This window comes from Brassica rapa, chromosome A02 (genome assembly GCF_000309985.2).
Source record: "Brassica rapa cultivar Chiifu-401-42 chromosome A02, CAAS_Brap_v3.01, whole genome shotgun sequence".
Taxonomy (NCBI): Eukaryota; Viridiplantae; Streptophyta; class Magnoliopsida; order Brassicales; family Brassicaceae; genus Brassica; species Brassica rapa.
This window is the reverse complement of record NC_024796.2, coordinates 20,206,735-20,229,208: the sequence shown is the minus strand read 5'-3', so window position 1 is coordinate 20,229,208 and position 22,474 is coordinate 20,206,735. Positions and strand designations below refer to the sequence as shown.

At 40.2% G+C, this 22,474-nt stretch overlaps 1 protein-coding gene across 1 annotated transcript; it reads left to right on the top strand.

Annotated features, from left to right (window-relative positions):
* The first annotated feature begins 11,221 nt into the window (after positions 1–11,221).
* LOC103848563 (L-type lectin-domain containing receptor kinase IV.1) lies at positions 11,222–18,178 on the top strand. The gene has a single exon (XM_009125447.3). It carries the CDS (start codon positions 16,054–16,056, stop codon positions 18,067–18,069), a length of 2,016 nt encoding a protein of 671 aa, XP_009123695.1. The 5' UTR covers positions 11,222–16,053; the 3' UTR covers positions 18,070–18,178.
* Positions 18,179–22,474: the final 4,296 nt, after the last annotated feature.

Here is a 22,474-nt window from a genome sequence, read left to right as displayed (position 1 = left end):
CTCTCGTTGTCGGCATACTAACCGTTGGGACACGATATCTATCTTGTTAACCAGTGATACATGCGACAGCTGATCACTGAGTTAAGCGAATGAGCTCTAACATATCATGCATGCAACAAATAGGTACCTATAGGAATTATAATCTCCAACACCTGAATAGAAACCCTAGATCTAGCAACCATCTTTCCATCGAACTACTCCTTGCCAAGCTGAACAATTACTTTGTTCATCTTGTTTATTGCTTTATTTATTACTTGCTTTATTTACTGCTTTAAAACCTATTAGCCTAGCTTAATCATATAACTATTAGATCTAATCGGTTCCCTAGCTCCTTGTGGATTCGATCCCTAAGTACTATAACTCGACCTCTTTTGATGAGACTACCACTCTTTAGGGTAATTTGAGTGATATCAAATTTGGCACCGTTGCCGGGGAACTTTGATCGCCATTAGATCTTGTTTAGTTAGATTTAATCTAGGTTTTGTTACTGTTCGAAAAACTCATAAATTTTTTTCTTCTATTTCAGGTACATAACTCTTAGTACCAGAAAACAATGAAGAGAGGATTTCTAGGTCCTTCAAGGAAGGAGCCTGCTGGTTTATGCACGATCCGGAAGCTTAAGAGGGAAGTATCGATCGACACCCTCCAAGCAGCATCGATCGATAGCGTGACCAAGCATCGAACGACACTATTCATCTCGTGTCGGAAAACACTATTTATCCGGGTACTGTTCATCATGTTACTGTTCATCCGGGTACTGTTCACCGCAATACTATTTACCGATGTACTATTCATACATGTACTGTTCATCCAGGTACTGTTCATCATAATACCATTCATCCTAGTACTGTTCATCGCGATACTATTCATCGCGACACTATTTATCTCCCGTCGATCGACACTGTTCATCCCATGTCGGTCGATACTATTCAGATCCCGTCGATCGATATTGTTCATCCCGTGTCGGTCGACACTATTCATCCTGTGTCGGTCGAACACTGTTCATCGCGACACTGTTCATTCGAACACTGTTCATCGAAACACTATTCATCACGGCACCGTTCCTCCAATTACGAACACCACTTACGGAGAGACAGAGAAGGTCGAAGCGCTCATACTTAAGATCGACAAGAGGGGTATTTGGCGAGACGAAGAAGGTCATCCTTGCAGCCTCACATGACAATTGATTAATGCAGAAGGTAGTGTAATCCCTGATGTAATTGATGTGGCTGAGACGAATACCTTTAATCTGACAAGTCAATGGTATGATTGGAGAAGTGAGGATCCATTTTACGGTCTTCCTCATGAGGATCCCAAAGATCTTATCAAGAGACTTGAGAAGTTAGCCTCAGCAAACAAGCACGATGAAATATCTGCAGACCACTTTATCTGCAAGATCTTCCCCTATTGTTTATCTAGAGATGCTTTTAGCTGGTTCAGTAAGCTGCAACCAAGATCTCTAACCTGCTGGGAAGACATCAAAGAAGCCTTCATAGGCAAATTTTTCAGCGAGGCTGTAGCAACTCGAAGTAAAAGGCTTGACAAGATGATTAAAGATCGGGAGAAAGGAATAATGATTAGTATGAGTCAAATTCTTTACTTCGTCTACAGCGAGGAGAATGGAGATATTGGAACACCGACAACTCATGTCAGGCAGCCAGACATTCAGGTTCACCATGCAGATGAGAGTAAGCAGAAGGACGACTTGAACAGGGAAAAGCTGGTCAACCATTGGTGGGGTCTTGCCCTAAACCCAACGCTCTGGTCTCAAACATCTCAAGGCATGATATCTAAAAGATACGAGATCCTAAACCATGTCTCTCCATTCATATCTCAATGTTCTCGAAAATCGTAAAGATAAGTAAATTTTTACGAAAATCACGAACGAACCAACAGATTGAACGTCTAATCAGAACTAAATACGAGACGACAACTCGTATTTACTTCAACCCTACTCAGGAAAACTCGAAACGAAACATTTATCATATAAATAAACCGCGTAAAGCGGCAAGGGATTCAAAGCCACCAACGGTCAGTCCCGATAAATACAAATACGGCCATCTAGGCCTAAACAAAATCCAAATTCAAAGGGCCACACTTGGCCGAAAACAGATAAAAGGATAACTAATTCGCCCCTCATAATCGAAAGTCAAAGTCCCCGGACAACGAAGCGCCGAACGCATCCGCGGGACGATCCACTTCCTCGCCACCATCGGGAAACCCGGTCGGAACCTCCTCGGTATCAGGGGAAACCGGGATGGAATCCCAGAACCCTTGAATCTTCTCATCGATCGGAGGGATAAGCGCCTCAGCATGGGCACGATCACTCATCCCACTCTTCATCAAGCTCATCTCTTCTTCAAACACATAGTCATCGGCTCGCGTCCTCCAAAGACTTCCGACCGAACCGCGGCACTCGCGAAAATCACCCACCGAGGTAAAGGCATTCTTGAGGTTCCCATACTCAACCTGGAATTGAGATGCACGAGTCTTCATCACCTCGACGATTTCTCTTTTGCCTTTCCTCTCCGCTTTACGAACAGTCCGCGCATGATCACGAGTAAGTTGCGCCTCTCGCTCCAGCATCTCGCATTGCACGCGAGCGAGATCCCGCTCCGCTTTGAAGCGGTAGACCATGGCTTCTCTATGGCCCGCCTCAATGGCCGAGCCCAGCAAGCTCAGGCCCTGCAAAATCGATTGGCATGTTATAAATATATACATAGGACAATCACCAAAAAATTCTCAAAAAACTAACCCCATTGCTGATGCGAGATCCTTCCGCAACGAATCTCGGCCTCGCCGATTCTTTCATAGGAGGAGGAGCATCAAAACCCGATGGCAGCCCAGCAAAGAAATCATCGAAATCCGGAATAGGGGCCTCGCTCGAACCGCTCCCGTCGCCGTAAGCAAGGTTCGGATCCCATCCTGGAAGCATAGAGTCATCCATCGAAAACTCTATGTCGCCAAGATCGACATCTTTTCCCTTCCAAGAGCTCGACTCCGGCACAGCTGTTGGAGCTTCGACGGGATTCTGGTCGTCGGGTTCGGAGTCGCTTCCCGTGTCCGCATCCAAAGCGGGACCGGGTTGCACGAATCTCAGTGCCTTCCGAACCCTCTTCGGCGTAAAAGAAGTCCAGAAGAAGGGACCATTCCTAAGAAGATCCCTCACCGAAATGATGTCCTCGGGGAACGGAGCAAAAGGGTTGATGGAGGGACGATCATTTGGCAACCTCCGGAACAGTGGAATGCAACTCTCTTCGACGGATGCAGCGTCTATACGAACAAAGAAAAGGAACTTCTTCCACGGGTTGAAATTCGAAATAAACTTCTTAACCATTGACATAAATTTCCGAGGGACCAACCGATGCTTATCCGTACCCCTGACAAGTTGAAGCCTCAAAAGCGCTTCATAATGATCAACGGAAAGGGAAAGGCCATGCTCATAGCTTAGGATCAGGATCCCAATAAGATGCTGAATGGCAAGGGGTGTCAACTGACTCATCGCAACTTCGAAACGGTCCAACACTCGGACGAGAATTTCGGGTATGGGGAACCATAGGCGACAACGCACTACGAACGCCTCATAGCAAGTAAAGTAACCCTCCGGGGGGGCTGTTAGCACATTCCCCGCGGCGGGGAATCCGGAACTACACAGCATCCGGGATGTGGTAGAACGATCACATCGTCGCGAGAAACTCGTCAGTAGTCCTGCTTGCAACCTCTTCCTCGACACCACGATGGACCAGGACCGGGAACGGCTTCTCCTTGGGAGGGGTCAACGAGCCATAATGAGCAACCCACCATGCCTCGTTCTCGGCAAGATGCACCGAGTGAGGCACGAACTCCATCTTCGGAACGATGAGCTCTTCATGAGGACTCGCGGACGAAGACCCTTTTTTTGCAATCTTTTTCTTGCTCGACATCTTTACACTTCTCTTGAGAGAGTAGAGGAAAAGGGTGGAGAGAAAGATAGAAAGTTTTTTTTTTAAGAAAGATCTTAGAGAAAGACAAGAAAGTGAAAAATTATGGAACAAGTTACCTCCCTTCTTATAAGACATGAGGATTTACTATTCAAGCTCGGACCTTCGGATATTAATTCCATCCATCACGCCTAACTTGCCAAACATGCCTAACCGCACGCTAGGATCCTACGATGCATGATCCTAACGGGCTGGGGGGCTAACTGTTGGGGTCAAAAACGGTTACGACGGAATTATCACCCAAAAATCTTCGGAGATCGTATTTCCGAAAGAGATAGTAAAAGAAGAGATGTAATTTTCGTAAAAATTACCAATACGAAGTTTTTACGAAGAAGTATCCTTTGGGATTCAATCCGAACAGACCAAGCTCGGTCACCACGCATACACGCCGTCAGGTCGCTATCCAGCAACCAAACCCGAGCCAAGCTCGGTCGCTATGCAGCGACCGAGTGCTCGTCCCGCTCGGTCGCAACGTAGCAACCGAGCTCGAGCCAAAGCTTGGTCGTTACGTAGCGACCGAGCGATCGTCCCGCTCGGTCGCTACGTAGCGACCGAGCGATCGTCTCGCTCGGTCGCTACGTAGCAACCAAGCTCGAGCCAAAGCTCGGTCGCTACGTAGCGAGTCGCTACGTAGCGACCGAGCGATCGTCCCGCTGGGTCGCTACGTAGCAACCGAGCTAGAGCCAAAGCTCGGTCACTACGTAGCGACCGAGCTCAGCCAAGCTCGGTCGCTACGTAGCGACCGAGCGATCATCCCGCTCGGTCGCTACGTAGCGACCGAGCTCAAGCCAAAGCTCGGTCGCTACGTAGCGACCGAGCACTCGTCTCGCTCGGTCGCTACGTAGCGACCGGGCTCGAGCCAAAGTTCGGTCGCTGTGTAGCGATTGAACCTTTCTAAACATCGATACGACTCCAGTCCTTGCATTCTCGTCAAACCTTCGAATGCTATCTCCCGAAGACCGTAGCAAACTCAGTCCATGTTTCCCGCTATTCTAATTCGTCGATCAAACTTCGCGGATTAGAAACCGCGGAAAACTCGTATTAAACATGTCGAGTCGGAAGACGGCCCAAAGGGACCTAAAACACGACTCGAGGCCCATCCTACGATTTTCCTAACCAAAAGCCCGTAAACCACAGCATGGTTCACGCTTGGCCCACGAGGAAGGATAAATGTCAAGTTTCCGCGGATAAATACGGAAGTTTTGAAGATAATTGTGAAGATCGGGAAAAATAGAATATCCCCATTTTTATGCTATGACGGCTTAAGGGCAGAAGAGTAAAAGCGTAAACCGACCTTGGAGCTAGTATATAAGGAGTCCTAGGCGAGGAGCAAGTGAGAGAAATTTTTCAGAGCAAACTTAGCACTTATAGCAATTTAGGCAATTTTCCGTTTTTGTTATTTCGAGCTGCGACTCAATTAGGTTTAGCCGTCTTAGGGTTGCTAGAACTAGGAATCTCGCCGACAGCTCTCGAGCCCAGGCTTATACCTTGTTGTAACGCTCATACGCAGATTCGGAATAAGATCTACTTTGCTCTCTTTTCGATTTCTTATCTTTATCGTTGTTATTCTCGTGTTCTGATTGCTTGACGTGTGGTAATTAACAGATATCCGGGTCCTCTGGGAAATTAGGGTTTTCCTAGTTTCTTTATTTAAACGGAAATCGACAGTGTGAATTTCGGTTCCCACAACCATGATACAGTTAAGGATGATGAATATCATGTATCAGGATAGCAGAGCAAAGTAGAAGGAGCTAATACAAAAGATCCGACTTCAGCATCGATCGACAGTAGTAACTCTGAATTGATCGATATCCACACTTCAGAAATGATCGATACAAATATTTTTCATCGATCGATACCTTCTGCAATCCCTGATGCTACCACTGTTTATGTTAGGACTGGACGACATAAGGTAATTAGAGACTATAATAGTCCTGAGGACGCCTATGCTAAAAGATCTGCATTGCGTCGTTCAGCACTTCAGAATACTGTCCTGGAGTTAAACCCTGCATATATCTCTCTTGTGGGTAAGCATCCCTTTCATGGTCTTCCTCATGAAGATCCCATTAACCACCTCGAATCATTCAAAGATCTAGCATCAACCATTAAATGCAATGGAGTCTGTGAAGACTACTACTTCTGCAAACTATTTCCATACTCTCTTGCAGGGGATGCAGATCATTGGTTGAAGAAGCTACCACCGGGATCTCTCAATGCTTGGAATGACATTGCAAACGCTTTCGTCAACAAGTTTCTCTATGATGCTACAGCAAGTCTAGAGATTGAGATGAGATCTATGATGGAATATATGGTGGAAGATGATGAACAACATGTGTCTGGAGAGCTGAGCAGAATAGAAGAAGTCGATATTAGTGACATGAGCTCAGAACCGATCGACACTCCGACCTCAACATCGATCGACATCCCAACCGTAACATCGATCGACCCCAGCCTTTAAACATCGATCGACACAAACTCCTGTTGTCGATCGATACCACTCGAAATCTGTGAAAAATCGAGTTGTCCTCAGGACATTGCAGACTCGACACTGAAGAGCATCGATGTATCAAGTTGTTATCCTGACCAAAAAGTAAAAAAAGAAATCACCATGGAAGATTTCTTGGAACTAGAAGAATTCTTGGAGTTAGAGGATGGACAACAGCTTGGAGATTTGGATTCGAGTGAAGAAGAAACTATGGAAGACTTTTTGGAGCTGGAGGAATGGCTTGAGAATTTAGACCAGAACCCGAAGCAGAAGTTTGATGATCAGCACACTTCGGAAAGAGGTCTGGAAAATTCCTTAAAAGCTGATGACATCGACCGACATAAACCTGATGAGATCGATCGACACCCACCTAACATCATGGCTGTACACCCACCCTACATCATCGATCCACATGCAACAGATATCATCGATCTACACCTACCCGATTGCATCGATCGACAACTCCATGATAATATCGATCGACACTCATGTTTGGATGAACTATCAGGATACCCAATTGAACAAGGACCGATTGAGGAGATAATGCACATGTCTAAGACCTCACACCTTGCTGTCCCTGAACATCTAAGACCACCTATATGCGCAGAAGAAGCTGTTGGGATTTGCAAAAGAGTGAAGAGGATACATGATCCTGTGAAGATTATGGTTCCATGTGCAGTGTTTGAAGTTGAATCTCCTATCCCACCAGATAAAGGTGTGTATCTGAGTTCTTACATTGAGGTATTGAATGATCAACATCATGTAGAAGCTTATCAGAGAGGGCTGCGATTTAGAGATGAAGAAGATAACTACCCAGCATAAGTGCCATCGTGCAACATCAACAAAACAAAATTGATCGACACTAACACTTCATCATCGATCGATACCGATCAGATACCATCGATCGACACCAGACGCGAATCAGAGCAGAATGAGCATGAATTGTGTGGAAATATTTTTTATGGAGATACCACCACGCATTCAGACAAGTCTGGGGGAACGAAGTGGAGGAACTGGAAGAAGAAAAAAAAATCAATGAATGTTCTCAGATATCATTTATTCCTCACTTCTCAGATGATACCAGGAATTCCAGAGTGAGATTACACAAGTCTGTGCGAAAGAATGGGAGAAATTGGAAGAAGCGGAAACGAACCAAAGGAGGTTCTCAATTACCATTGACTCCTTACTTCTCAGATAGTATCAGAAAATCAAGAGTGCGCAGCAAATGCTTTTCACATCCATATGCAAAACTTAAAGCACTCCTTATTGCTGAAATGATAGACAAAGGAGAAGGGTATATGGAGGAGGCTTTCACACAAGAATGATAAAGCTTCAAAGAGTAGACATTGAGACTTGATTTGGAGCAAGTTCTCATTCTTATGCGGACTTAATCAGATCTCCAGAAGTCAAGCTAATGACTAAAAATAAGCGCTGAGTGCGAGGCAACCCACTGTTAGGTTTGTTTTAAATATAATTTAATTTTCATTTATTACTGATTTTTCTTGTGTTCTAATGATTTCAGGTAAAAAAAAATTATTATTATTTAATTGGTTTTATTAGTTATATATTACTAACTTTTAGACTGTTAGTGTTTTATTTATGTTAGGTACAAGGAAAAGATCCGAGGAAGACGAGTTTCCATAGAAATCGACGATGGCTAGCTAGCATCGATCGACAGAGCATCAAGAGTATCGATCGCCACTTAACTGTGTTGGTCAATATTCACATCAAAGTTAGGTATATTGTTCTTCCTTGTTAAATATTGTCCTTATGATTTATTCTCCCACCGATCTTAGGCTGAATAACATTGGTCACAATGTTATTTAAGTCTGGGGGAGGTTATATTAATATTAGGTTTTAGTTAGATGTTTAGAATAGGCACCCAAGTAAACGATTGCCATGATATCGACCGACGAGAACAAGTCGATATCGATCGACATTGCTACATCTGCCACGACCGATGACAACACGTTTACATCGATCGACATCCATTCTGGTCAGGTATATCGTTCTAACTTGTTAAATTGAGTACTTATGATTTATTTACACCAATCTCCGACTGGATAACACCATTATAGTGTTATCTAAGTCTGGGAGAGGTTCTACTAATATTGTGTTTTAGTTAGTTAAAAAAAAAAAGAGACAAAAAAGACAGATCCAAGTAGACGATTGCTCAAATCATCGACCGATGAGACCATCTCGATATCGATCGACAACACTTCATCAACAACAATCGATTGTCACTTCATTGTATCGATCGATACTGACCAGGTTATCGTTCTTACTTGTTAAATTTTGTACTTATGCTTTATGATTTTCACTTTACCACCGACTGTGTTACACTGGGGACAGTGTAATTTAAGTCTTGGGGGATTACTAACGTTTATCTATCTTTATGAGTCTTATTTAAAATATTTTCAACAACTGTTTTTATTGAGTCAAGAAGGGGATAATGAACTTATTAGATTCATGCTTGTTATCTAACCACTCTTTAGCACCATTCTAGACTTACTGATTACAGATAGTACTAAAGATACTAAAGTGGATCAACCTGTCAATTATGTTCACACTTGCTGAGATTGTTTGAAGGAACCGAAGCTCACCTCCAACCTAATTTGACTTAACTGCTTGTCTTGGGGCTTGGTATACACTGGATCGGATTCCTCCTTCAGGTCTGAAAGGTAAAAGTCTGAGTGATTTTGGTTTCTTTATCTCCTCCCTTTGGCATCCTAATAAAAATAAAATAAAAGATTGAGATGATTTCTTGTGGTTTAGAGGTAGGTACATTACCGATGACCTCATTATTCTACTCTAATAGAATGATCACACATTGTTGGAAGCGAGGGGTAGGTACATTACCGATGACCCCACTATTCGCCTACACTTTGTCAAGAAAAGAAAAAGAAAAAAAAACAAAAATAATAATAATAATAAAAAAAATCGAAAAGAAGGTGAATAAGATGGAGTGCATCAGCATCTTTTTTCATTGGAATTGAGATAAAAAGGATTCAGAGAAAGGAGATATAGAGTAAAAGAAACCAGAACAAGACTACCTGTTTACTCAGATACCTGTTGGGGTAAGAGTCCATGTGTCTTGTGATCGATACTCCCAAGGTAAAGCATACACATTTATTTATGTTAAGAAATGAGGTTGGTAGAGGGGAATGTCAGACATGATTTGCTAAGATGTTGGCTAGGTGAATTTGGTTGCTAAGCTATGATATTGTATAATGTGCTTCTGTGATTAGGACTTCTTAGATATTGATTGCAATATTGTAGAGGTGATGATTCTAAGTTTTAAATCATGTGAGTCCCTGCTGTTTTCAAAACCTCTTTCAGAGAGACTGCCCGTCTGTTTTGCTTGAGGACAAGCAAAAAGGTAAGTCTGGGGGAGTTGATAGACCATATATTTTACCCATTTTTAATCATGGTTTATAAGTGTTTTAAAGTGTTCTAAGATAAAATTATTATTTTTTGGAGTCTATTTATAGTATTTACAGGTTCAGGGACGTTTAGGAGAAATATGGTGATTTTGGAGTCTTTTGGAGCCTTTGGAGGTGTAGAGTTGCACAGACGCGTCAGATGTTTATCTATGTATGGAGACCTTACGACCGTTAGATTGAACCCATATTTTGACATAAGATATAGCTTTGAGTTAGCTTTCCAATGCCACCGGTCTCAGGTCAATCAGCATCTTGTAGCAGAAGTTATGCCCGTTTTACTGAAGAGTGGTCAGTCTGCCTCGCGAGAGGAAGCTACCGAGAAGAGGAAGCCGCGTCGATGCAGCACTCTCTACGTCGATCGAAGGAGATCCCAGATCGTGGGCCTTGTATATTTTATGACTGCGTGAATCCCTAGAAGCCACAAATTACCAGAATACCCTTTGACGACCAGAAACCCTAATTATGTCATTTCTAAGCCATTGTTGACGGCTACGCTTTTTACACACTTTCATTTCCATTGTTTCTCTTATAGGAGAGAAGGGAGGAACTCCTATCAGAGTCCTCCTGGAACTCCATTGGTTTTGTTGATTTGTTTCATTTCAGTTTTATATCTATTCATCTATGATTTCTGTGACTAACTTCATGTCAGAATAGATCCACCTGTTAGGTTTAGGGTTCAGATAGGTTTGTGGGATTAGCCCCAAACTATAGATCTGCATTGTTGTGATATTCATGGTAGATTTGTATTCATTGTTTGTTTTAGAGTAATTAACTAGAACTTGATCATAGGATTGCATACTCAAGCACCCTTGTTATCCCATCCTGACATCTATCTATCATATTAGGACTGCTAGAGAGGGCTAACCGCCAATTTAGTATCTTAATAGGACATTCCGTACTCGCGCATAGGCCTGGTTAGAACCCGTCGATCGATGTCCTCAACTGACTATCGATCGATGTTGGCAAATGTGTATCGGTCGACGTCTTAATAGACCATCGATCGACACTCTCTCGTTGTCGACATACTAACCGTTGGGACACGATATCTAGCTTGTTAACCAGTGATACATGCGACAGCTGATCACTGAGTTAAGCGAATGAGCTCTAACATATCATGCATGCAACAAATAGGTACCTATAGGAATTATAATCTTCAACACCTGAATAGAAACCCTAGATCTAGCAACCATCTTTCCATCGAACTACTCCTTGCCAAGCTGAACAATTACCTTGTTCATCTTGTTTATTGCTTTATTTATTACTTACTTTATTTACTGCTTTAAAACCTATTAGCCTAGCTTAATCATATAACTATTAGATCTAATCGGTTCCCTAGCTCCTTGTGGATTTGATCCCTAAGTACTATAACTCGACCTCTTTTGAGGAGAGTAACACTCTTTAGGGTAATTTGAGTGATATCATAGAGCTAAACTTCCATAATGGGAGTTCTATTTACTGAGTCAGTGGTTTGTGGTTTAGCATCTCATACCTCACGGAGTAACTCCTCTGTTACTCACTCCTCCTTCTTTCCCATTTCAGCTGAGACTGACGAGCAGCAGTGATTGCTATCGGATTGGTGCTTTGGACGTTTTCTTTATTTCTTTTTCAGACTTGCGGTTTCTTTACTTTTATCGATATTTCAGGATTTATCTCTTTTATTGTATTTATGTTTATTTATTAGATTTATGACTTTCGAGTTTACATTTGAAGAGTAGTAAATAGAGATTTCATATTTTTTATTTGTTTATTTTATTTTGAAATATTGGATATTACAACAATATGAATATTTTCTCAAGCGTGGCTCCAGCTACAATGTCACCAAATTTATATTGTCCCTAAGAATAAAGACATTCACAAATATAGTAATTGCTTCAATAGCAACTCTGTATTGTCGGATATCAAAGGTTAAGCTGTCCATATGAGTCAGGAGTGTTCAGATTCCATTAATTTAAAGATTTTAAGCCACATGAAGGGTGATTTATTTAGTAACTCCAACGTTATATTGGTTAGTTAAGCCTTACTGTTGGGATCCAAACTGGTCCAACACTAAAATTCGTACACGAAACGGAGCCCTAAATGTTGAGATCAAAATTATTTATATGCCGCTTCAGTTTAAACGATGATACATGAAAATAAGCTTCCTATAACTCTAATCTTACAAAAAATTCCTCACAAACAAGAATTATACGGAAATCTTACTTAAAAAGGATTTAAACGAGAACACCATTTCAAATCGACAATATCTTACAAACCTCTGAATCCTTCTTCTTTCTGAAATAACATTATCCAAGCTTATCAAATTCCTAACTAAATGATGAATAAAAAAAAAATTTATCTTTCTCAAGGAATTTTTTTTTTTGACTTTTTCTTTGTTTTTTTGTTTAATTTTAAATGACGAAATTGGAACTAAAGCTATTACAGTTTTTTTTTTGCAACAAACGATTATTTTATTGTTGAAATTCGAAGTGATAAAGTTACAACCGACTATTTTATTTAAAACTATAATCGTATTTCACAAATATAGTAATTGCTTCAATAGCAACTCTGTATTGTCGGATATCAAAGGTTTCAGCTGTCCATGAAATCAGGAATGTAAAGATTCCATTAATTTAAAAATTATAAGCTACATGAAGTGTGATTTATACAGTAACTACAAGGTTCTACTGGTTAGTTAAGTCTTATTTTTGGGATCAGAATTGGTCAAACACTAAAATTTGTACACGTGAGCCTTATTTTATTTTTTTTGTCAACTGATTTTCATTAAAGCCCATTGGGCTAGTATAAGGGATAAGTACAAAATCATTCAGTCCATACACGTAAGATACAATAGACTGATTTAAACATACGTGTAAGGATTAGAAAAGTCTAAAGCTACATGGCATCTTCTGAAAAAAGTGAACCGCTTCGTGGAACCTCCGCCGCCGAGAGAACTCCGGCCACCTCCTCCGAACATCATCTCCAGAGACTCTTTCCAATCCAACACAAGATAGACCTTGCACTTGAATCCCTTCTTCACTCGTTTATTAATGTCACCGAAGTGCCATAGGATTCCAAACTTTGCAAGACTGATGAACCCAAGATCTGATGGAGGCACGAGAGAGCAGAAATATTTTGAGACGTCTTCGAAGAAGACCCCAATTCTTCTTTTCTGATCTAGAACCCCCTTCAATCTCCAACATCTCGATTCACTCTAAATAGGAACTTACACTTTTCCCCGATTTTATTCATCGGCAAGTGAAGATTTATCCTCTTTAACGAGTAAAATCCAGCATAATCAAGCAAGTTGTAAACTTTATAGCCTCCGGTTTGAAGATGAAGATCACGCAAAGAGAGGAAAACTTCGAGATCGGAGATTATTAACTTCAATTGAATCGGAGATTTCATAGAGAATGAAGAACAACACCGATTCAGATTGAAAAGCACACCAAAAATCGCCGAGCGAAAACATATCGCCAACGCGAAAAACGGAAAAGATAATTTGATCTATAGATCGAACCGATTTCACAAAGCAAAAAGATAAAAGGAAGCTAATCTCATTCCTCTCTGTGAAAGATAGAAGTGTGAGAACAACAATTTAAACAACTATACATGAGAATAAGCTTCATATAACTTTAATCTAACAAAACAATTCCTCAAAAACAAGAATTATTCGGAAATCTTACTTCAGAAGGATTTAACGAGAACATCCCTTATAATCGACAATATCTTACGAACCTCTGAATCTTTCTTCTTTCTAAAATAACACTATCCAAGCTTGTCAAATCCTAACTAAATGATGAATAAAATCAAATTCTGACTTTTTCTTTGTTTTTTTTGTTTAATTTTAAATAAATAAATTGGAACTAAAACTCTTTTTTTGCAACAATCGACTAAATAAACGACTATTTTATTACTCAAACTTGAGGTGATCCAGATAATTAGAACGGAATAGAACAACCAGTATAACAAAAATCAACTAAAGCTTTTATCTTTAATGAAGCAAATTTTGTATTTTGTATTTCGTATAAACTCAACAATCAGTTGTTTTATTTCTCCACCAGATAACTCAAAGTCTTAGAAGATCTCAGAAGTTGTTTTATTTCTAAACATGTAGCACAAGATGCAAAAACAATATATTTTTCTTTTTGAATAAATTTAAGGGCTTATTTGTCCACTAGCCATATTTCGGTAACAAATTAAGAATATTGCGTTGATTTTGACGTTATTAGATCTCATAGCATTTAGGTAATATTTTTCCCGTTTTGTCTTTTTTTTGAACCGGTTGCCAGTAAAATTATTTCTTCCTCCAGTCATCCCAATTTATCTTAGAATAAAACGACGTTGATGATTATTGCGGCAGTAGTGGCTATCGCGCCGCTGGCGGTGGTGGTGATTACAAACATGGTGGCTACAATAGAAGTAATTAAGGATGAAACAGAGCTCGTCAAATCTAAAACAAGCAGAAGAAGATAAACAATAAATAGAATAAAACATTTTAAATAGTATAGTTCATATTAATAAAATTATAAATAGTTTAATAATAGTGGAGGTAATGTTTACCAAAACATCTACCCAAATCTTTCATAAACTAAATCTAAAACACTAATCATTAAATCTTAAAAAGAAATATAAACTTTAATCTAAATTTTAAATCTGTATATAGTGCATAATATGAAATATTGTCAAAATAGAATAATAACAAAAGAAATAGCATAGTACATAGTAACAAATGAAATAGTAATATTAATCACTAAACTTTAAAAAGAAATATAAACCCAAAAAACACTAATCATTAAACCCCAAAAAGAAATATAAACCTTAACACAAATATCAAATCTGCACATAATACATAATATGAATCATTATCAAAATAGAGTAGTAACAAACCAAATAGTAAAGAAGGTAATGATTACCCTAAAGTTAACCCAAACCTTCCATAAACTAAATCTAAAACACTAGTCACTAAACCCTAAAAAAAGTAAAGCCAAGACCCTAATCACTAAACCCTAAAAAGAAATATAAACTCTACACCAAATATCAAATTTTCACATGGTATATAATGTGAAGCATTATCAAAATAGAATAGTAACAAACAAAATATCATAGTATATATATTATTATTAATGTTCAAATTTTGACATATATATATGATTGCAGGGAAAATGATTATCCCAAAGTCAACTCAAATCTTCTATAAACTAAACTCAAAACACAAATCACTAAATCCTAAAAAAAAATATAAACCCTACTCCAAATATCAAAATATGGACGCATTATATAATATGAAACATTATTGAAATATAATAGTAACAAACGAAATAACATAGTATATATTGTTTAAATAGTATATAGTACAACCTGAAACTTATATGATAAATGAAAACGCTTCAACCATATCGTGATCTGTAAAATTCAGAAGCTTATATGATTTATGTAGCAGATATTATAGATTTGGAGATGCTTATGGTGACTATAGAGTTAGTGATGACGGAAGAAAGTGATGGAGATGGAAGAAGAGTGTGGTAGTTGATAATCGAAGAAGAAGAAAAAGAAAAAGTAGTTTCTCTTTCATTAACCGGAAGAGTAAAGGTAATATAGTATATAATACAGAAATAATGGAAGTGTTTTTTTTTGTTAGATATTTAATTATGGTTTATTTCGTAGCTATATAACCTAATTCCCCTAAATTTAACGTATATTCAAAAAAAATGTAAAAGGTACGGTCCTTACGTATTCGAAGTAGAATACGTTCTATGTTATTTTGTGAAAATAAAAGATATAAAATAAATAAGAAGAGAATTGGTCAAACCAATTAATCTTGCTTAATTAGATTTTTTCTGTTATTATTTTTCGTTTTTGGATTTCCTTATGGTCGTTGCTTAAGTACTTTGACCAGATGTCGACTCAACAAAACGTGATGGATGGAGGAGATTTATAGATTGGAGACGCCTTTAGAAAATGGAGTATAAAAACAAAAGATAGTTCTAGTCTCCTTGATTAAATTCCATAATCACGAGCATCCCCACAAAGATGATAAACCTTCAAAGACTTTTCCACTCTCTTCTTCACACCATAAATTGTATACATCATTCTACTATTTCAACAAACTAAAAAAATATCTAAAAACAACAAACAATAAAATACAAAGTAGAGTCAAGAAGAAGCCATGTTCTTCAAGCTCCTCACCATCTTCTTCTTCAGCCTCCTCTTTCAATCCTCGTCTAAAACACTCAACTTCACTTACGATGGCTTTCCTCAACGGAGCTACATATCCATTCAAGGGATCGCTGCTGTCACACCCAACGGTCTGTTGAGGCTAACCAATACGACCGTTCAGCAAACAGGTCACGCCTTCTATAACAAATCAATCCGGTTAAAGAATTCGCCAAACGGCACCGTTTCATCCTTCTCCACAACCTTCGTCTTCGCAATTCACCCTCGTATCCCAGGATTAAGCGGCCATGGCATTGCTTTCGTCATCGCTCCTAACACACGTCTCCCTTACGCAACGCCAAGCCAATACATGGGTCTCTTCAACATCACAAGCAACGGTAATAAAACGAATCATGTGTTCGCTATCGAATTGGATACTATACGGAGTACAGAGTTCAATGATATCAACGATAACCATGTCGGAATTGATATCAATAGTTTGACGTCGGTGAAAAGTTCACCAGCTGGATGGTGGGACAAGAAAGGCCAGTTCAATAACCTTACTTTGATTGGTAGTAAACCGATGCAGGTTTGGATCGATTACAATGGTCGTACACATAAAATCAATGTGATGATGGGTCCACTGAACGAGGAGAAACCTAAAAAACCGCTTGTTTCCGTTGTCAGAGATCTTTCTTTTGTTATTCTCCAAGATATGTTCGTGGGTTTCTCCTCCGCCACTGGTACTGTTCCCGCGGAACACTACGTTCTTGGGTGGAGCTTCGGGGTCAACCGCGAGGCTCCACCATTGGATTTATCAAAACTCCCGAAGCTTCCTCTGCTCCATCCCACGAGAATCTCGTATTTTTGCAGGTTCGGGATACCGTCCATTTCCATCATTTTGATTTTCTCGTGTATCTTCCTTGTCTGGTTTATCGCAAGGAGGAGAAGAATGTTCCAAGAGGAGCTCGACGACTGGGAAACAGAGTTGGGGAACAACAGATTAAGGTTCAAAGATTTGTACTATGCGACCAAAGGTTTCAAGGAGAAAGATCTTCTTGGATCTGGCGGGTTTGGAAGAGTTTACAAAGGTGTGATGCTTGAGACGAATTTGGAGATTGCTGTGAAAAAAGTTTCGCATGATTCTCGACAAGGGCTTAAAGAATTCGTGTCGGAGATTGTGAGTATTGGTCGGATGAGACACCCGAATTTAGTTCCTCTCTTGGGTTATTGCCGCCGGAGAGGCGAACTTCTTCTGGTGTATGAGTACATGCCTAATGGAAGCCTAGACAAGTACTTGTACAACACTCCGGAGGTAACACTTGATTGGAAACAGAGGAGTAAAGTCATTTTAGATGTTGCCTCTGGATTATTCTACCTCCATGAGGATTGGGAACAAGTGGTGATACATAGAGACGTCAAAGCCAGCAATGTCTTGTTAGATGGAGAACTAAACGGGAGACTTGGCGATTTTGGTTTGGCTCGGTCTTACGATCACGGGGCTGATCCTCAAACAACCAACGTCGTAGGGACATTGGGATACTTGGCCCCTGAACACACCCGAACTGGACGTGCCACTACCGCTACTGATGTTTTTGCGTTTGGGGCGTTCTTACTAGAAGTCGTGTGTGGTAGACGTCCTATTGAGATCCAACATGAGAGTGATGAAGTTTTCTTGCTCGTGGATTGGGTTTTCAGGTTATGGAACAGCGGTAACATCTTGGATGCTGTAGATCCGAATATCGGTTCCCAGTATAACGAAAGAGAGGTCGAAATGATTTTAAAGATTGGTCTGTTGTGCTCTCACTCTGACCCACGGGCTAGACCCAGTATGAGACAAGTGCTACATTATCTAAGAGGAGATGCAAAGCTATCAGATTTGTCTCCATTGGATTTGTCCAGGAGTGGGATGATGTTTGGGGTCCAAGACGGATTTAGTGAACTAAGGATGTTGTATGCTTCCTCTGTCTGTAAAAGATTTACTAGTGGATCTTCCATTGCTGATTCTTTACTCTCCGGTGGGAGGTGAACGCTTTTAAATATTAGATCGTTGGAAATGCAAATATCCGTTGTCCAAAAATGGGTGTACAGAACTGGTTGAATCAATAAATCAAAGCTATAAATCTTTGCTTAGCCTCCATAAACTTTTAGAATGCTAAAACTGAAACAGATTAATGACTTAATTCAGTACACGTAACTTCGCATGACTGATGAAGTGACTGTTCTTTGGCAGTGTGGACTTAATATTTCATTGCTTTTATTTGTTTGACACATGATCATAGAAATATCTGTGGCATAATATTTGCATAGTCTTAAAATATATGATCAAAGGAAGTCATATTTGGTTTGCATGTTGCTAACTATGTTTAACTTGCTTAGCATAATTGAGAAAAAGGAAAACAGTACTAACGCTACTGACGCTTTTTTGCCGAAAATCTCACCAGGGCCACCTTTGAATAGTTCGCGGACCTCGAAGAAAACTCAATCGACAACTTCACCCAGTTGGTGTCTAGTTTCCTCAAACAATACTCGGTTTTCATAGAAACGAGAGTTACCAAGGCAGACCTCTGGAATCTCAAACAAGCGCCTTTCGAACCATTAAAGGAGTACATAAACAAGTTCAGGAAAATCAAAGCCAAAATCTCACACCCAAACAAAGTCGTGGCCCTGGCGGGTTAAAGAACGGCGTCTGGTTCTCATTCAAATTCAGGAAAGAAATGGCGGTGCAGGCACCAATCTCGGTGGACGATGCCCTACACCCAGCCTCATACTTCACAACCCATGAAGAGGAGGTCGCAGCTTTAAAAGAACAGTACAGCACAAACAAAAATAACGTCGCCAAAAAAAATAATACTCCTAAAGAACCAACAACTAAAAGACAACACTCCTATGCGATAAACAATCCGCCGCAAAACAAATCATCGACGTACGACCCCAACAAACACTGCTCCTTCCATGACCGAAAAGGTCATTCGACCGAGGAATGCCGAGCGGCACTTCGCAATCAAAACGAAAATAAAAAGACCAGCGAGGATACCGAAGAAGAAGAGGAAGAGACATCGACTCCAAAATCTAATCAAAAAAATAAAGGTTCTTCGAATAAAAGAAGCAGGGAAACCGTGCCAGAATCGCCTAGCTCTCCACCCCCAGCATCGAAGAAAAGAGTCGACATGATCTCGTGGGGGTCAGAAAACCATACACCTAACAGAATCAAGGGACAGACCAAAGGAAGAGTATGCATCGACATTACAGTAATAGTCTGAACACTGTGAATGGAGTTCTCCTTGTTTCCTCAATGACCATATCTATGTCTAGAGCGGAGCTCGTCGCCATATGCACAATGGCGTGTATTCCTTTGAGCTCGACATTGTTTCTTTTGATATAATTCTAGAACGTTCCGATTTCGGCCGGGATCCCCAGATCTTCTTTTTGAGGATCCGCATCGATAGGTCTGCGGGGGTCGTAACCACGAGCTTGCCCTATTGGATCATTGAAACCCGTTTGCTGGGCGGTTCTCGCCGCAGAAGGAGTTCGATTATCGGAGGTTAAATTTCCCAGCGGTGGCATTCAGTTTCTAGGCTCCCCGGTTCTTTCCATATATATGTTTTGCGATTGGATCGGAGTACTTCTTTGGGCTTGTAGTCTGGTGTCTATTTCGTCCAACCCGCTGTAACTCAGGCTTCGCTGCGGCATGATCTGCTGCGGAGGTCATTGCGAGTTCTCTCTCGTGTAGCGTCCGGATCGAGCTCTCGGGATTTCTGGAGTACCGAAGGCTCCGGCGTTTTGAGGATTTAATGTTTCTCTTAATGGGTCACGCGGCGGTTGGTTTCTCTCTCGGGCGTTAGCTCGGTGCTCCACAAATTCCCTTTCAGCTTGATCCAGTCGGTTAGCAATGGCACGATAGGTGGCCTTTTGGTTGCAAGCTTCGTCGATTACTGAAGAGACCATTCTTCGAAGCTCGGTCACTTCTTCCCGAGTCTATGCTGGCGGGTCGGAGATATCAGCCTAGACGATTGAGGTCGGATTAGGTCGTCAGTGGCCTGTCTTTCTCCGGGGTGATTCCAGACTCGAGCTCCGGTTCGATCGGGGATTGAGGTCCTTTCCGGAACCGAAGTGCGATCTGGTGGTGAAGATCGATCGTGGACTGATGATCGCTCCTGGTTCGAGGTTCCGATTGGAGGGATTTGTTGTGTATGGGTCGTTCCGGTTGTCCCGTCGTTGCCCGTTGGTCCAACGTGTAAGGTTTCAGTTCTCGAGTTGGATCTGGCAGGATCGACGTTGTCGATTCCTGATGGTGTGGTTCTGATAGTTTGATTGGGATCCATAGTCGCGCTTAGGAAACTTAGATCGGTTTCTTAGCAAAGTTGTTTTTCGTTTATCTTCCCCACAGTCGGCGCCAAAATGTAGATCATAAAATCTACACTAAGAATTTGTTAGTGATTGGGAGTTTAATCAAAGGAAGATAAATGATGTAGGCAACGATATCTTTAGAACACAATGATGTAATCAGTTTCCAGTAGACAAAAATGGAGTTTTATTGATGAATAAGATTGAATATGATGAGTAAAACAAGATCGAACTTTACAACGAGATCATTAAGAGAAAAGATCTAAAGATGGATGTAAACAAGGTCGAAGTATGGGTGTTGCTCTCTCTAGGGTTTTCAACGTGTATTTTCCTTATTCGTCGATCTCTTTTTATAACGGGCTGCTCCCGTGATGCTCGCAACCGTTCCGCGATCTCCGTAACTTTTCCTTGATCTCTAGATCTTCGAAGTCTCTGTCTGTAGCTCGAGTGTTCACTATGGGCTTTAACTCTTTGCGGCCCATTTACTTGATTGTGGCCCATTAACGTATTGACTAAAATTGGGTCCAACAGATATGTTTTGTAGAAATTTGGGGATTATGAAGCATTTTGAAGCTTACAGATGAGAAAATTCGTAACTGTTTCAAGAAATTGAAGCCAGTGCCAAAATTTAGAAAATACGTCGACCGACACTGCACCGTTAGTGTGCTCGACACTGATGCACGTAGAAGGGTCCACATGTTTCAAGACCGACTCAAGCCTAGAAGATCCACATATTACCATATTACCTTTGGTCGACTTTATACCTAGTATTTATAATATTTATCATTGTTTTAGGCAAGGGAGAGGAGCCCATCACAAAACACCTTACACCATATTTACTTAGGCTTTTATTAGTAATTTTTTGAAGAGAAGATCAAGAACTCCTTCAGAGATCTTGTATTGGTACTCCAGTTTTTCTACCTTATTCTATTTATTCATTATATATATCCAGATTATTGATTTCTTTTGCATGATCATGCATGAGTAGTTCTCTTTGTTATTTGGGGTTTACTATGGTTTCGATGAATTATTGATAACATAGAATTGCTAGGGTGAATTATTAGGATCCTTCAACAAAATTGATCTTATTGCTTGTGTTGTAAAGTAGCTAACTAGAACCCTAAATTTAGGATATAGACAATTATGAAAGTAGGTTTATTACCTAATAATAATTATGATGAGCTAGGTTGATACGCGCATGCGAGAGCTGGTCTAAACATCTAGTGAACTTATCGATTATGACGTTAATGCTTGCCTAAGGAAGTATCGATCGACACTCTATAGTGTTGATTGACACTCTGTAGTATCGATTAACACTCACTTCTTGTTCGCATGCGAGCTCTGGAGCAAAGACTTAATCATCCAATTAGACTCGCAGTGAAAGCTGAATATCTTATTATGCATTCGAGTTCTAGGACGTTTATTACACACCTTTAGCTATACATCATAATTTTGGTTTCCTGAAACCCTAAGTCTAGCTATTTTTTTCATATAAGTTTACAACCAACTGATTACTTGTTTTATGCTATTTACTGATTTTATATTGATTTCCTAAATTAATCTTGATTTCTATAGTTCATTGTGTCTTCACGCTCCATGTGGATTGAGTCCATAAATACTACAATTGACCTTCTTATTTGAGAGAGCAAATTGCTCTACTGTAATTTGAGAAATATCAAAGGACCCAGAATAATCTTCAAGTGGAAGTGCAGTCTATGGAAGGACCCTCTCCGAGTAATCAAATGAAACGTAAATAATGGATCCATATTCGCGTACCCACATAATAGAATGTTGTGGAGTGCCTTCGAACCCAGATTGTTTAAAACCAAAATCTCGCCTACTACTAAGGGCCTGACTGGTGTAACCGCAGCGATTGCGGTTGTGGGAGTTTGTGGATGCGGGTGGTTGCGGTTTTACGCAGTTTTAAGAGATTTGTACCACTGGTATTGCGGTTAGAAATTGGTGTGTTTGACTGGTAAACCGCCAAATACAACATCGATTAAATAATAAATTAATAATTTTTACATTTTACATAATTATAAAAATATCAAACAACATAATATTATAATAAATATAAAAATTGTATT

Excerpts from the sequence above, each read along its gene's own strand:
- LOC103848563 (XM_009125447.3), top strand. The coding sequence starts at position 16,054 with ATGTTCTTCAAGCTCCTCACCATCTTCTTCTTCAGCCTCCTCTTTCAA.